At 57.8% G+C, this 15,420-nt stretch overlaps 4 protein-coding genes across 4 annotated transcripts; 1 reads left to right on the top strand and 3 right to left on the bottom strand.

The window, feature by feature from the left end:
• Positions 1 to 561: 561 nt before the first annotated feature.
• On the bottom strand, positions 562 to 1,615 carry WHR41_02808 (uncharacterized protein). The gene is made up of 2 exons (XM_069371414.1): positions 899 to 1,615; positions 562 to 841 (listed from the first exon to the last, which is right to left on the bottom strand). Exons 1-2 carry the CDS (start codon positions 1,035 to 1,037, stop codon positions 603 to 605), a joined length of 378 nt encoding a protein of 125 aa, XP_069231420.1. The 5' UTR covers positions 1,038 to 1,615; the 3' UTR covers positions 562 to 602.
• Positions 1,616 to 3,033: 1,418 nt separating this feature from the next.
• On the top strand, positions 3,034 to 7,521 carry WHR41_02807 (uncharacterized protein; the record flags this gene model as incomplete). The annotated part of the gene is made up of 1 exon (XM_069371413.1): positions 3,034 to 7,521. One exon carries the CDS (start codon positions 3,034 to 3,036, stop codon positions 7,519 to 7,521), a length of 4,488 nt encoding a protein of 1,495 aa, XP_069231415.1.
• Positions 7,522 to 7,781: 260 nt separating this feature from the next.
• WHR41_02806 (uncharacterized protein) lies at positions 7,782 to 10,117 on the bottom strand. The gene is made up of 2 exons (XM_069371412.1): positions 9,285 to 10,117; positions 7,782 to 9,227 (listed from the first exon to the last, which is right to left on the bottom strand). The coding sequence occupies exons 1-2, from the start codon at positions 9,773 to 9,775 to the stop codon at positions 7,952 to 7,954; spliced, it is 1,767 nt and encodes a 588-aa protein (XP_069231414.1). The 5' UTR covers positions 9,776 to 10,117; the 3' UTR covers positions 7,782 to 7,951.
• Positions 10,118 to 12,116: 1,999 nt separating this feature from the next.
• WHR41_02805 (uncharacterized protein) lies at positions 12,117 to 15,287 on the bottom strand (the record flags this gene model as incomplete). The annotated part of the gene is made up of 2 exons (XM_069371411.1): positions 14,942 to 15,287; positions 12,117 to 14,885 (listed from the first exon to the last, which is right to left on the bottom strand). The coding sequence occupies exons 1-2, from the start codon at positions 14,993 to 14,995 to the stop codon at positions 12,117 to 12,119; spliced, it is 2,823 nt and encodes a 940-aa protein (XP_069231413.1). The 5' UTR covers positions 14,996 to 15,287.
• Between the last annotated feature and the right edge of the window lie 133 nt (positions 15,288 to 15,420).

Genomic DNA, 15,420 nt, shown 5'->3' with positions numbered 1-15,420 from the left:
AGCTATCAATCCTGGCTGACGATGACCGCTGATGGAAATGAGCATTGCCTGATTTCGGAGTTATTTTCCCTTGGAGCTACGTACCACTCTTGCCTCGGTCTTAGTTGCTACAAGACTGCCCAGGCGTGTGAGCGGTACGCCATTATTGCGGCGTTCTTCAAAATGAACGAAGGAATGTGATGAGGGAAGTCCCGCTGCAGACGGGCTCTGAAGACAACGCCCTCGGTCCTTACCGTCGCCCTAATGGAACACTAAGCCTTCGCTCAACAATTGAAGCGGCATTCTTCGCTGATTAATAATGCTCGAGCAAAACCTGGATACCGAACATGTGGAGGCCGTCATCGCGACAATACGCCGACTGAGCCTTCAGGACGGTCCCAACTGCCAGACACATCGCTCCTTATTGCTAGAGTCATGCCGCGCCGATCAAACGCGGCAGGAAGTGAGCCGCGGGACAATGTCACAGGGACACCCTTCCACGCCTCCCAACGTGCCGGGTCACACACATATTGAATGACAGGGACAGGTTTCTTATTGTTTCAGTAGCAGCAGCCGTTTCGAGCAAGGCCCGCAATATACATGTGTGGTACCGCCTGTGGCATTCATTTGGGACTTCCGCCCGCCCGAGACGTTGCGGTATAGGCGGAAGTGCCTGCTGAGCTCTGCTCTTTCGAGCGACTGGTTGAGACGATATGCCGAAGCGAAATGCTTCCCCAAGGCAGTCCCTCCTCACCGCCTGCGTCGAGGTCGTTCGGCTCCGCCGCAGCGTATGATCCAGCAGCTTGACGCTGATTCTCGGCAGATCGCTCCGCTGCTTCTCGTTGCTCTCGGGCCTTCTCGCCTAGGCCTGTCAGTGTGCTATCACATGCTGCCGGACAGAGCTTACGAGGTGCCTTACGAAACTTGCGCTGGGCGATTCGATTCTGAATCTTTCGCCTTTCGTTCGGGTCTGTGATAGAAGCCCAATCTTCGTCGGGGGATCTCGCCGATGCCGTTTGATTGGGCTGAGACGTCATAGTCGAGTTTCGTTGCGACATGTCACGGATGTGGCGTCAGGGTCGTTGTGTGATCAGTGTGCATCTGGTAGTCGCCGATTATGACAGCGCTTGTGACCTCCTGGCAGCCAGTCTAATGGGTCGGATTCTTCGACGTACTCTCGTGTTCTCTTCGCGAAATCTTTGCGAACCAGTTGATGGTTGTTTTAGCTGCAGCAACCGTCACAGGCCTCAGCACCTGGTCATGTGGTCGCTCCCTGGCAGATTTGTGGGCAACAAGCTGTGAAGCATTTCCAAGCCGCTTCAGAGAGCAAGCACCGAGCTCTTGTATAAGTCAGTACGCCCCCCAAGGTGGGTGAGAGTAGGTTCTTGGGGCCAAAATGAAGTCGATGGCAATCAAGGCCAACATCGATAGCCCGAAGTCACATTGCTCGACCACTCGGAGGCATACGCCACTTCCGCCTGTGTGTCATCGCAACACGACTCGGCCACGCTGGGAATCCTTCGAGCGTAAAACAAGCACCTGACCGTCTTGAAGGCCGCCCCTTACGAGTCATTTGCGGCGTACAATATTGGACGACTTTGTCAATGCCTAAGCCCTCTGAGGATGGAGTGAGGCATGACCTGGCCAGTCTGACCATGACGGCCAACAAGCAACCGATGCTCTAGGCAACTCATCTCAAGAGCCTGAGGTAGGGCAGACTGGAAGTGATGGATCACATTGCTCTGGCACGGCTACACCACGGATGTGCCTTACAGACCCGCTATGTGGAGCGGTTAGCGACTTTTAGATCCAGATCCTGCCGCAGCCACTTTCCGCGTCACCAGTTGGTCTCCAGACGGTAGTGGAGACTGAACAGAACGTGAGCGCAAATTCGGAAGCACCTCGACAGTCTTGGTGAAGTCAAAGTGAAACTCATTGGCGTAGAGCAGCCCTTGAGATTCTTTCTTGGCAGGCAGCGAAGCCACCTCTCAGCCCTGTCTGCGAGGGCGATCACCAACAGCGCTAGCCTTCGAAAGTGTCGTTAGGCTGACGTTTGCAAAGCAGTTGGAGTCCACGCGAGCCGTTGGTGATGTGTTGTACATAGATTACTCTCATTTTATGCGTGAGCTTGGGTCTGCTTCGTGCATAGGGAGAGCGATACCCGTCATGCCCACAAGGAATGTATTACGCAGCATCGTTTGAAATCGCAGACGGTTAGTATCTTGGTGTGTGCAGTCTCGCTAAAAGACGTGGATATCGACGGACTCTCCACGCCGTTATCAAACCTCTCAATATTTGCATCACCCAACAGGTATTGCGCTCATGCATGTTTTCTTGGTATCTTTTGCAAAGTATGTGATACTCTGGAGAAGCGTTGGAGCAACAGACGGTCTGGGCTCCTGCCTCTTTCGGCGAACGGAGCTCCGGCGCTCAGATGTGCCGACTTTACCGTCCACGAGGTTGAAATCGATTAGTGATCGCAGAACAAACTACGGCCCCGCATGTTTCTGGTATAGATGGCACCGACTCCAGATGTGTTATCTCAGCATGCGAATGCGACCGAGCACCGTAATCAACACCCTGTCCATGGTGGCGATCCTTGAAGGACACCGAGTTTACCACGTCTCTCCCGCCCATCAAGTCCGTGCCGCTCGCATCTCACCGTTCCGAAGAGCTTAATTGCAAAGCTTGGCCTTTTGCGCGCGCCAAACCCCATGTTTGGGCCAATAGCCTCTCGGCCGCTTACGCAGTATCGGTGGCAGCAGAAGTCCTAAACTCCGAGCGCTCGGCAGAAGTGGGCGTGAGGAAGCATCATGGACTGCGAACCGTCCGAGCCGTTAGGCGATTGCCCGCCCTCGCTCGCCCGTGTTTTGTCTCGGTCATGCTCTTTCTGAGACACTCCATCTCTTTCGTTTCACGATCTCTTAATACTGCCAATACCGTCGCCACGGCATGTTCGCTTTGCTGACCGAGGCGTGCGCGCTCTTTGGATAATCGACAGCCGCGACCACGGTGATCCCTGGCACCGGCTTCTGAGCCGCCTGCGCCGCAACTATGTCGCGACCTCACGAGGAGCGAACCCTTGCGGAAAACAATGACAACCTCGCTGCGACCCAGGAAGTGCACGAAGCGGAACCGGTGGCCGAGGAGCCCATAAAAGTCGGGACGGAGAAGGAATTGAACGAAGAGACGGTCCTCGACAAGGAAGCCGTGGAAGAAGCAGAGGCATCCTCGAGCGGAGATGACTTGGATAAAGAGAAGAAGCGGTTGCAGGTGGAGCGCACGCAGAGCAACTGGACACAAGGAACGGGCACCAGCTACGCCAGCGACGCGCCCCAGGATGACGAACCGACGCCACGGAAGCAGACTTGGAGCGAGAGGCTGAATCCGCTCAAGTCAAGGTATCCGCCTCCGGTGCCGAAAGAGCGCATTCCCTCGAGAGAATGGAAGGCCGGCTTCTTTAGTATAATGTATTTCCAATGGATCAACCCACTCATGGTGTCTGGCTATCAGCGCCCTCTGGAGCTCAACGATATTTGGCAAGTCAACCCGGACCGGAGTGTATACGTGCTCTCGGAGAAGCTGAATGCTGCCTACAAGACACGGAAGGAGAAGGTCAGCAAGAACCCTCTGGCTATGGCTCTCTACGATACGTTCAGGAAAGAATTCTTGATCGGAGGCAGCTGTCAGCTCACATCTGCTATCCTGCAAGTAATGTCACCATTTGTGATGAAGTATCTCATTCGATTCGCTGGAGAAGCGTATGCCGCCTCCCAAGGTGCCATTCCTGCACCCTCAATTGGTCGAGGTCTCGGATTGGTTTTCGGTATCACCGGCATGCAGATCATTCAGTCGATGTGTACCAATCATTTCATCTATCGAGGAATGATGGTTGGTGGGCAAGCTCGTGCTGTGCTAATCTCGGTTATTTTCGACAAAGCGATGGTAATCTCAGGACGAGCGAAGGCCGGTGGCGAAGGCGAAGAGAAGCGGCCGGAAAATCTGCAAGCGGGCAGCAAAGAGGAGAAGGCATTCTTTGAAAAGAAGCTCGGCAAAGAGAAGGCCAAGGGAGTTGCTGGTGATGGTCAAGGGTGGAGCAACGGCAGGATTGTCAACTTGATGTCGACAGATACGTACCGCGTGGACCAAGCATCCGGCATGTTCCACGTTACCTGGACCTCGATCGTGCAAGTCTTCCTCACTCTGGCCTTGCTTCTGATCAACTTGACTTACAGCGCGCTTTCTGGTTTCGGACTCATTGTGATTTTGATGCCCCTGCTCGGCCGCTCCATTAAGAGTTTGATGTCTCGCCGCAAGTTCATCAACAAGATTACGGACCAGCGTGTCAGCTTGACACAGGAAATCTTATCATCTGTCCGATTCGTCAAATATTTTGGATGGGAAACCAGTTTCCTCGATCGTCTGAGCAAGATCCGAACGAAGGAGATCAACAAAATCGCTTTCCTTCTGTCCATCCGAAACGGCATCATGGCAGTGTCGATGTCGATTCCCATTTTCGCATCTATGCTTGCCTTCATCACCTACTCGCTCACCCACGGCGCTGGCTCTCTGGATCCCGCTCCTGTCTTCTCTTCATTGGCGCTGTTCAACGCCCTCCGTATCCCGCTCAACCTGCTTCCAATGGTCATCGGCCAGGTCGTTGATGCCAATGCATCTTTGAAGCGAATCGAAGACTTCCTGAACGCCGAAGAACAGGAAGACCCTTCTGTATGGGACCACCAGGCTGAGCATGCAATCTCTGTCCGCTCCGCCGACTTCACATGGGAGCGCACGCCGACTCAGGATTCGGAACAAATCCCAGGCCAGGGTCCCAAAAGCCAGAAGGTGCTCAAGCAGGAGAAGAAAGACACTAAGGCGAAGGAGAAAGCTGATAAGCGGAAGTCGAAGCAGATGGAGAAGGAGCATCCGGAAGGTATGCCGTCGAGCGTGAGCAGCAGCACGTTAGCTGAGGAGCAGGAGAAGCCTTTCGCGATTCAGAACATCGATCTCAATATCGGCCGGAACGAACTTGTAGCCATCATCGGTGGTGTCGGTTCCGGAAAGAGTTCCCTCCTCGGCGCGTTGGCTGGTGACATGCGCAGAACGACTGGCGATGTCACTTTCGCTGGAAACCGAGCTTTCTGCCCGCAGTACGCCTGGATTCAGAACGCCACCGTCAAGGACAACATCACCTTCGGCAAGGATTACGAGCGGAGGTGGTATAACGAGGTCGTCGATGCTTGTGCCCTGCGACCTGATCTCGATATGTTGCCCAACGGTGATCTGACAGAAATCGGCGAGAGAGGTATCACAGTCTCTGGTGGGCAAAAGCAGCGTCTCAACATTGCGCGTGCAATCTACTTTAATGCGGACATCGTGCTGATGGATGACCCCTTGTCTGCCGTCGACGCGCACGTGGGCAAGCACATCATGGACAACGCCATCTGCGGCTTACTCGCAAACAAGGCTCGCGTGCTGGCCACGCACCAGCTGCACGTTCTGCCTAGGGTCGATCGCATCATTTGGATGAAGGATGGCGGCATCCACAAGGTCGCCACGTTCAACGAGCTCATGCAGGGGGACCCTGAGTTCCAAAAGATTATGGAGACCACAGCTTCTGAGGAAAAGAAGGAGCAGCAAGAAGAGCCGAATGAGGATGAGATCGAGGGTGAGAAGAAGCAAGTGAGGAAGAAGAAGGGTGGCAAGAAGCCCGGGGGTGGTCTCATGCAAGCGGAAGAGAAGGCTGTCAATGGCGTAGGTTTCGAAGTCTGGATGGCCTACCTGCGCGCCAGTGGCTCTGTCCTCGTCGCACCGTTCGTCATATTCTTGCTCATCATCTCACAAGGAGCCAACATCACCACCAGTCTGTGGCTGTCGTGGTGGACATCGGACAAGTTCGGATATGCTGAGGGTGCCTACATTGGTGTCTACGCGGCGTTGGGTGTGGCTCAGGCTTTGCTTCAATTCGCTTTCTCCGTCTTCTTGACCGTCTATGGCACCAAGTCGAGCAAGACCATGCTTCACCGGGCTTACACCCGCGTCCTCCGCGCTCCGATGTCTTTCTTCGATACCACCCCGCTTGGACGAATCATCAATCGCTTCGGAAAGGATGTCGACACCATGGATAACGTGCTCACAGATGCCATTCGCATGTTCACGCTTACCATGGCGATGATTGTGTCGGTCTTCATTCTGATTATCGCTTACTACTACTACTTCGCGATCGCCTTGGCCCCTCTGACGGTCATGTTCATCTTCTCGGCCAACTACTACCGCGCATCGGCTCGCGAGATCAAACGCCACGAAGCCGTACTACGCAGTGTCGTCTTCTCCAAATTCAGCGAAGCTGTTAACGGCACGCCGACCATCAGAGCATACGGCCTGCAGAAGCAGTTCGCCAACTCTGTCAACGACGCAGTCGACAGCATGGACGGCGCCTACTTCCTGACCTACGCCAACCAACGCTGGCTCGCTACTCGCTTGGACGTCATTGGCACCTTGCTCGTCTTCACGGTCGGCATCCTCGTCGTCACCTCCCGCTTCAGCATCGACCCATCCACCGGCGGCCTCGTCCTCTCCTACATCCTCTCCATCGTCCAGATGATCCAGTTCACCGTCCGCCAGCTCGCCGAGGTCGAAAACAATATGAACAGCACCGAGCGCATCCACTACTACGGCACGCAACTCGAAGAAGAAGCCCCGCTCCACCTCGGCGACGTCCAGCCCTCATGGCCCGCCCACGGTGAAATCGTCTTCAATGACGTCCAAATGCGCTACCGCGCCGGCCTTCCCCTCGTCCTCCAGGGCCTCACCATGCACGTCAGCGCGGGAGAAAAAATCGGCGTCGTCGGCCGCACCGGCGCGGGCAAGTCCTCCATCATGTCCACCCTCTTCCGCCTCGTCGAGCTCTCCGGCGGCAGCATCACCATCGACGGCGTCGACATCGCCAAAATCGGCCTGCACGACCTCCGCTCCCGCCTCGCCATCATCCCCCAAGACCCCACCCTCTTCCGCGGCACCATCCGCTCCAACCTCGACCCCTTCAACGAGCACGCCGACCTCGCCCTCTGGCACGCCCTGCGCCAGGCCGACCTCGTCGGCGAAGACCAGCAGCTCGGCGACGACGCCGGCCGCATCCACCTCGACACCGCCGTCGAAGACGAAGGGCTCAACTTCTCCCTCGGCCAGCGGCAGCTGCTCGCGCTCGCGCGCGCGCTCGTCCGCAACGCGCAGATCATCGTCTGCGACGAGGCCACTTCCTCCGTCGACTTCGAGACCGACCAGAAGATCCAGCGCACCATCGTGCGCGGCTTCAAGGGCAAGACCCTGCTGTGCATCGCGCACAGGCTGAAGACCATCATCGGCTACGATCGGATTCTCGTCATGGATGCGGGCCGCGTGGCGGAGCTGGACCGGCCGATCGATTTGTACGACCGCGGGGGCATTTTCAGGGGCATGTGCGAGAGGAGTGGGATTCGGAGGGAGGATTTCTTTGCGAGCGAGGAGGCGAGGTGGGATGCGGAGGTGCAGGAGGAGGAGTAGATGGGGGGGTTTTCGTACCTGTTTAGAATGAAGGTCATGATTTGGCATACACTGCTGGCGTTCTTTTTGGCGAGATTTCAGCCTAGCATGTCTTACGATTTGGAGTGGTGAGCCATACATACTCGGCATTTGCCACAGTTTGTAATGTTGAAGTATAGCATAAGTCTCTTGGAGTTCTTCGCTCGCCTGACTTCGCTCTTTCTCGGGTGTCGTGCGCGATATGTAGTGTCTCAAGCACTTCCCACTCGACGTGGAAGAACTGACTGTTGGAAATATGTCAATTGAACAATAACATGATGCTGAGTAGCTAATACACGCTATCGCTGTGCCAAACCCACGGGTACTCCCAAAGAATATTGAAAGTGATTCCCAAATTCCAAAACTCCATTTGCCCGCACAGAACCCCCCAAGAGACAGAAAACGCACCCCATCAACAAAACATCTTGTACCCCTTCTTCCACCTTGGCCACGCCTCCTGCTCCGCCTTCTCCTCCGCAATCAGCTCCGCGAGATCCAAATCCCGAATCCCCGTGTGCAAATCCATATTGTGGCTCCGCATCACAGGCGTGCGGTACCAGAACTTGTACGCCACGTAGCAGATCACGACGATGGGAGCCGCCAGGTAGGCCATGAAGAAGCCCTCGATCAGCTCGCGCGCGGTCATGTCCGCGTAGCCGATCGGCCACGCGCCGGTCCAGAACTGCGCGACCAGCACGAGCACGTTGAAGACGAAGCCGACCCACGAGCCGAGCACGCCGGGCTGCGAGCGGAAGGCGAGCTCGCTGAGCGTGTGGCCTTGCTTGGCCCAGGCGTGCCGGAAGCGGATGTGCGCGAGGCAGATCGAGCCCCACGTGAAGATGGAGGAGAGGCCGGAGAGCGCGAGCATCCAGTCGAAGGCGGCTTTTTGGTGCTCGGAGCCGGCGAAGAAGGCTAGCAGGCCGAGGATGGAGGCGACGGCGATGGCGATGATCGGCCGCCCTTTGCGGTCGATGTAGCCGAGGATGCGGGGCGCTTGGTTCTGCTCGGCGAGCGCGGCGAGGGTGCGCGAGCTGCCGTAGATGGAGCTGTTGCCGACGGAGAGGACGGCGATCATTATTACGACGTTCATGACGGAGGGGAGGCCGGTGATGCCGGCGTTGACGATGGAGATTACGAAGGGAGAGGCGGTGGCGTCGGCGGAGCTGGAGCCGCCTAGGAGGCGGGGGTCGTCGTAGGGAACAAGGAGGCCGACGAGGGTGAGGGAGACGATGTAGAATAGGGTGATGCGCCAAAAGACCTGCTTGATGGCTGTGGGGAGGGATTTGCGGGGGTTGGCGGTTTCGGCGGCTGCGAGACCGACGAGCTCGGTTCCGGCGAAGGCGAAGGCGGCGGTGACGAAGACGGAGCAGAGGCCTTTGAAGCCGTTGTTGAAGGCGCCCGGGTTCTGCCAGTATCTGCCTCCGATGTAGCTGCCGTCTGGACCTCCTCCGCAGTTGAGGATGATGCCGAGGATGATGTATCCGATGACGGCGATGACCTTGATGATCGCAAAGACAAACTCCGCCTCGCCGTAGCCTTTCACGCCGAAGAGGTTGATGACGACGATCATGACCAAGAAGATGGCGACCCAGGCGTCGTTGTTGATGCTGCCTTCACTCCAGTACTCGATGGTGAGGGTTGCTGCTACGATCTCAAGCGGCAACACCACAAGCCACTGCATAGCATAACTAGTTCACGTGTCAGTATGGGGAGTCGCAAGGCCCAATCGATAGCGATCCACTCACTTCCAACCCATAGCAAAGCCCCAAGCCGGATCCAAGAACCTCGTCGAGTATGCAGAGAAAGAGCCCGCCACTGGAAACAAAACCGCCATCTCGCCGAGCGCATGCACCGTGCAGTAGAGCATGATTCCAATGAGACAGAACGCGATCGTGAGCGAAGCCGGACCGCCATGGGCAAGGGCGCTACCAGAGCCGACGAAGAGACCAGTTCCTATCGACCCGCCGATAGCAATCATCTGCAGGTGGCGGCCTTTGAGCGAGCGGGTGAGAGGCGACGAAGCCGTGTTCTGAGCAGCGCTTTCGACATCGTAGACTCGGCCGTCGCCGCCCACGGAGCCGACGGGTGTTGCGTGCGCATTCGGGTCCTTCTTGAAGCTGTCGACGAAGCGTGTCTGCCATGGTCGAGTGCGTTCGTGGTTGTGCCCGTACGCGGGCAGGTCGCCGGAGCCATTGGGCGAGTACTCGGACCGCATCGTTTTCTCCGAGCCTTCCATGGTGGTGGATCGGCTGGAGGTGGGCGACAAAGCTCCAAGGTATGTAATGTTGGACGCGGCGAGCCGCAGTCCCGGCGTCGCCTGGAGTCAGTGAGTGCCGAGTCACAAGAGCGTAGGACAGTGAAGTGCTTTATGGTCGCCTGCCTGCTGTTACAACGGGTGCAGCATGCTCGGATAGATTAGAGTTCAGGCAGGCCAGTGCCTGTGATAGCCGGAGAGACAGGCGGCGTGGCTGCAGGGTCGGCGGCGAGGGGCGAGAGGCATGGCAGTCCTCGCTAAGACTGCGCGGTTGGCAAGTCGCGGCGGTGGCGTACGGCGGCATCCTTGGGGTGCATCGCATTCGGCCTGGCGGCGGACGGCGCGTCTATCACGTGCGCGTACGACACCGCGCCGTCACGGCCAGGTCGAGGCTTGCCCAGGACAAGCACTCCCTACTCACACCGAGGCACGACACCGTCGTCGTTAGCCCAGCGATAAGCTCAGCATCGCTGGCGGGCACACGCGATACGGACGGCGGTGGGGCACGCTCATTTGCACGGGGTGTTGCAGATAAGGGCGCCGCGCCGCCTGTTATCGTGGGTGTGTCGTGCAATCATCTGCGCCCGCCTGTCAACTCTGCCCGCAACGCCTCCTCTGCGTCGTGCGCCCGGTAAGCGACTGGGGGAGCAAGGATTTATTGTTGCCGCACAGGGCAGCACCACGCCTCTCGCGCAGGACGAAGAGGACGGTCGCACCAATCCGCCCGATTGGCTCTGCTGTCTTTCGCCGCACTGTTCTGCTCGAGTCTCCAGCGCTGCCCCAGATGGACCCCACAAGCCAACCGCCTGCCCTAGGATCATCCTTCGCTCAAATCGGCCACATCCGGAGACAATCGTCACGCGAGGAGTCAGGACGATATAAGACGAGCATTGCGATGCAACCACCGATCTAGCAAAGCCATCCATTCGCAATTGCAAATCGATGATGATGCCGCTTCAAGTCAAGTCCAGCCGGTTTCCCCAAGCAGCCAAGGACAGGCACGGCATATCGCGCGCATGCTGACAGAAGCCAACCACGAGTGCAGACGCAGTGCATGCACAGAGCATCCATGTCCGATACACGACGTACGCGCTGGTCCATTGATCTTCAGAAGCCCAAAAGCTCGTCTCCCTGCTCACCAGTAGCCGTCTCAATCCAGCGATTGCCTCTCACCGGCACGAGCCTCTCAAAGATACAGGCAAAGTCCGTGGGACGGCAGACAGCTTCCAGTCGTGCAGGAAAGTCCCTCGCGTCGCGTTGCGTGAGGCGGTGTAGGAGCGTCCGGAATCGAATCCTTGGAGGAGGGGACTGTCGTGCAACAGCCGAGTCCTTTGTGCGCCCGATTGCACGGCTTTCAAATCCAGCGGTGGGTGGCGGCCGATGCTCCCGATGTCCTGCCTCGAGGTTCTGGAAGTTGTGTGACGGTAGGTACACGAAGATGTATTCGCGGCCTGCGGTTGAGAGACATTGTTGTCTGGAGGTGCGTATCCGCAGCATTGCATCGAAGTTCATCTTCGTCGCGGCCTGGAGGTGGGATGTTGAGACGTTCATATGCGTGTGGACGTCGTTGGGTTTTCGAGACATCCGGCTTCCAGAAAGAGTGGAGGGACGATGACACACGAAAGACCAGACGAGGTAAGACATCACTCATTTTACGGGAGTGAGGGGTACAAAGAGCAAGATGCTTGTTGTAGATTCAAGAATGGAAAACAGCCTCCCAGTTTTGTCTATCTCCAGCACCAAACCTACTATTCGTCGAATCTTGTGGGTGAGGTCTGTCTACACCTTGATCTTCAACCGGCCATCATCCAATATACCACGGTTCAATGCCTTTCCCACCGACATCACAGATACTGTACGAGGTGTTACGAGGGTTAGGGTTATGCGCCTCGTCACGGTTATGACCGGTACAAGACGCCACAAACATAAGGTAACGCCGCGCTACCACCATTACAGGCACACACCAAGCGCAATCGAAGTTTCCCGCTACGAACGACATGGTGAGCTCGAGTCCGTATTGCCAAAGAATCAAGGTGTTGAATCGTACAGTTTAAACGTAGTCAGATCTATCAAATCTAGCAATGCCTTCCACTCATCGTACAAAAAGCCCTACATATCACGCAAAAGGACGCACCTTGTCTCTCTTCCCAGGCAAAGTGATCCCACACTTGAATCAAAGTGCTGTGAGCCAACTCGCTCGGAATGTCACAACTTCACTTGCGCCCATCTGCCTACTGGTACAGTAATTACGAAATCAGGGATATCCAGAAATGCAAGGAAAGAGAAGAAAGGGAAGAAAAGAAAAAGGCGAAAACAACCCAGCTCACTCCACCGCAACCCCCTTCTCCTGCTCTTTCTCCTTCCCCTCCTTGCCCGAAGCCGAAGCAGCAGCGACCTCCTCATCCTGCTCGTCCTTCATCTTCAACGCCTCGTGCGTTAACGGCACGCTCGCGCCACTCTCCGTATCAGCAAGCACGTCCCCCTCTTTCAGCGCCGGCGCAGGCGCCAGAAGCCCTTCTCCCGCCTCCGCCCCGGCCTCCGGGACTGCGGGCGGCACTTCAAGCTCCGGCCCAAACTGATCCGCGTCAACCCACTTCTCCTCCCCATCCTCATCATCCTCCTCTTCAAGCAACACTTCCTCCCCTCCCTCCCCTCCCTCTCCCTCTCCCTCTTCCTCTTCCTCCTCCTCCTCCTCAATCCCCCCGATAATCTCCGCGCTCCGCCTGCCAGGCACAGACCCAGACCTCGACCCAGGCGCCATCGGCACCCTCCCCAGCCCACTAGGCGACGTCGCCGCCCCAATCGCTCCCGGGCCCTTGAAAACGGACCTCTTCCTGCGCGCGAAAACAGGCAGACCCGGCGACGCGAGCGCCCCGCCGCCGCCGCCGCCGCTGCCGAACGCGTTCTTCGCCTCCGAGAACGCCGGCAGCGTGCCCAGCCCGCTCGGCGGGGGGCGGCGCGAGACGCGGATGCCGGATGGGAAGGCCGCGTGCGTGGGCGTCGCGGGCAGGACTTTGACGGAGGAGTGGGGCGAGCGCGCGGCGCGGGAGCCGGAGGCGGTGCTGAGGCCTGAGGGGCTGGCGAGGCTGGTGCTGGAGGTCGAGGAAGCTTTGGAGAGGGTGTGTTGGTGGTTGGGCCCGCTGGTGGAGGGCGGGAAGGTGCTGCGGATGGAGGAGACCGAGGAGGAGGTGCTTTTGCGCCCGCGGAGGCCGGAGGAGCGCCGGTAGGAGGAGTGGGGGGTTAGGGTGTGTGGGCTGAGGGATTGGCGCTTGCGGGTGGTGTTCGAGGCGCGGGATTCGAAGGAGGCGTTGGTGTTGATGCGTGGGCGGGCGGGGAGGGTTTGACGCTGCGTGAGGTCGGGGCGGCTGCCGAGGCTGGAGGTGCGGGCGGGTGTTGGGCCGGTGGAGGTTCGGGTGAGGTTGCGCTGGAGGGTGCCTTCTTCTGCGGCGTGCTTTTTGCCGTTGATGAAGAGGCCGGGGCTCTCGGGGCCGTTTTTGCGCGCGTTGGTGTTGTCGGCGCTGGTGGGCGATTTGGCTCGCTTGGCGCTTTCTTTGAACCAGTGCTTAAACATTGCCAGTTGCTGTTTGAGTGGTTGGTGGTAGAATATCTTCTTCTTGCGTTGAGGTGGCGGGACGTAGGATGGGCTGAGCAAGTCTGGGTTGACTGTGACGTGGTGAAGCATGCTGGTACTGCCTCGACTGATGTTTCTCGGACGTCGTATGGAAGGGTTGATGTCCTTGGGTGGTGGAGGTGGACGGCTGCGACTCCTGCTAAGCTCTAGCTTGTCAGGCAGTGCTGGTTTCGACGGGTCGTTCTCTTTCCTGGGCAGCGGCGGTGTGGCTGGCTTGTTCTCAGAAACCTTCGGCATCTCCTCGACCTGACTTCGACGGTTCAAGCTCGCATTCCTCCTAGTCCTGCGACCTCTTGCGACCGAAGACCCGTCTCCGGACGCCTCTTCGCCCTCGTTGATCTCCCCAAGCAAAGCACTCTGGGCGAGCAGTCTGTTACTGGCAGCACTCAAACGGCGAATGGACTTCGCGTCGGCTTCTCGCTCCTTGCGTTTGCGTTCTCTTCTTCGCTCCTTGCGTGTCTCCTTCTCGATCAACAGGGCCCACCAACCAGCTAGTCCGTCACAGCGTTGTGACAGCACATGCTCAATGACCATGTCGATGTCGACACCAGCACTGCGCATGCGCTGAAGGGTGTCCTTCTCCAGCTGGGTACTGAAAGGCGCGGGCTGCTGCAATTTGAGGATCTCTTGCTGCTGCGGTGCATACTCAGCCAGCCAGGGATCCTTCAGAATATCCGCCAGCGCAGGCCGTAACAGAGGTCGCTTGGAGAGCAGCTTCTTGATCAACTCCTTCGCCGGCTCGGGCATGTGTTCCGGAAACTTCGGCTCCTCCTTCATGATCAGGCCCTTCGTCGCCATCTCGTCATCCTCGTCAAACGGCAGCTCGCCGCACAGCAGCGCGTACAGAATGATCCCCAAACTCCACACATCCACCTTTTCACCCGCATACTTCTCCCCCTTCAACATCTCTGGCGCTGAGTAACAGACCGTCCCACACCACGTCTGCAGATAGCTCGTAGCGCCCTGGTATTCCCTCGTAAACCCAAAATCCACCAGCTTGACGTTCCCATGCTTGTCCAGCAAGATATTCTCCAGCTTCAGGTCCCGATGCACGCACTGCTTGCCGTGAACATAGCTGACGGCGCCGACGAGCTGCGTGAAGATCTTCTGCACCTGCGCGGGCTCCATGCGCCCGTGCTCCAGCAAGTGATTGTACAGCTCGTCGCCCGGGCAGTACTCGAGCACCAGCCATACCAGCGTCTCTGTCACGATGACCTCGTACAGCCGAGCGATGTGCGGGTGCAGGAACTGCCGGTGGTGGTGGATCTCGCGCGCGAGGTTCGCATCGTCTTTCTTCGCGCTCTTGAGCACCACCCGCGACCCGTTCGTCAGCTTGTGCGAGGCCAGGTAGACTTTGCCGAAGCTGCCTTTGCCGATGAGGCGGCCGAGTGTGTAGTTGCCGACGGAGCGGAGGTCGGGCGAGGAGAACTCGGTCAGAAGCGATTGGTAGGAGCTGGCGAGCTGTCGGTTGTCAGCGGTGGTTGTGATTGTGAGGGAGCGCCTTGGGGATGGTATACCTTCTTCCGCTGGTCTTGCAGCTCATGCTCGGCCTGTGTCCTGGCCGGCGGCATATGCGCTCGCCAACGGAATGTATTGTGGGTTCGTGTACGTATGCGACGAGTGCGCAGTGCCTCTCAATTCTTGCTCTTTACGGCTCCGGCATCAGCCTTGCCTCTCCTAAGCCAGCGATCGGGGGAGTGACTGTGATGGTTCGGTTCGCGGCGGGCGGCGACGTCGATTAGATAAATTGATCGGTCTATTGCGGACGTTCGGAAGGGGGCATGCGTTATTGAAAGATTACGATTATGCGATTGTATACATTGGGAAGGGAGACGGCTGGACGGTACAATTAATTACGCTCGTCGCCTTGTTGGCGATGCTCTGGCGTCTGATTTGCGGGCGCGCTGAGTCCCCTGTCGCAGCTGAAGCTCGGTCGACTCCCTCCGCCATCGTCACAGCCACGCGGCATTGCTCAAATATGGAGAGGTCCAAAAGC

This window comes from Cladosporium halotolerans (genome assembly GCF_011745625.1).
Source record: "Cladosporium halotolerans strain TM138-S3 chromosome Unknown Sca7, whole genome shotgun sequence".
Classification (NCBI taxonomy): Eukaryota; Fungi; Ascomycota; class Dothideomycetes; order Cladosporiales; family Cladosporiaceae; genus Cladosporium; species Cladosporium halotolerans.
Note: the sequence above shows the minus strand (reverse complement) of the source record. Positions and strands in the feature narration are given on the sequence as shown.

Bases quoted from the DNA above. Each gene is read 5' to 3' on its own strand.
- WHR41_02808 (XM_069371414.1), bottom strand. From the start codon at position 1,037: ATGTCGCAACGAAACTCGACTATGACGTCTCAGCCCAATCAAACGGCA. The intron at 842-898 runs GTAAGGCACCTC...TGACAGGCCTAG, and splicing joins AATCGCCCAGCGCAAGTTTC to GCGAGAAGGCCCGAGAGCAA.
- WHR41_02806 (XM_069371412.1), bottom strand. From the start codon at position 9,775: ATGGAAGGCTCGGAGAAAACGATGCGGTCCGAGTACTCGCCCAATGGC. The intron at 9,228-9,284 runs GTGAGTGGATCG...CACGTGAACTAG, and splicing joins GGCTTTGCTATGGGTTGGAA to TTATGCTATGCAGTGGCTTG.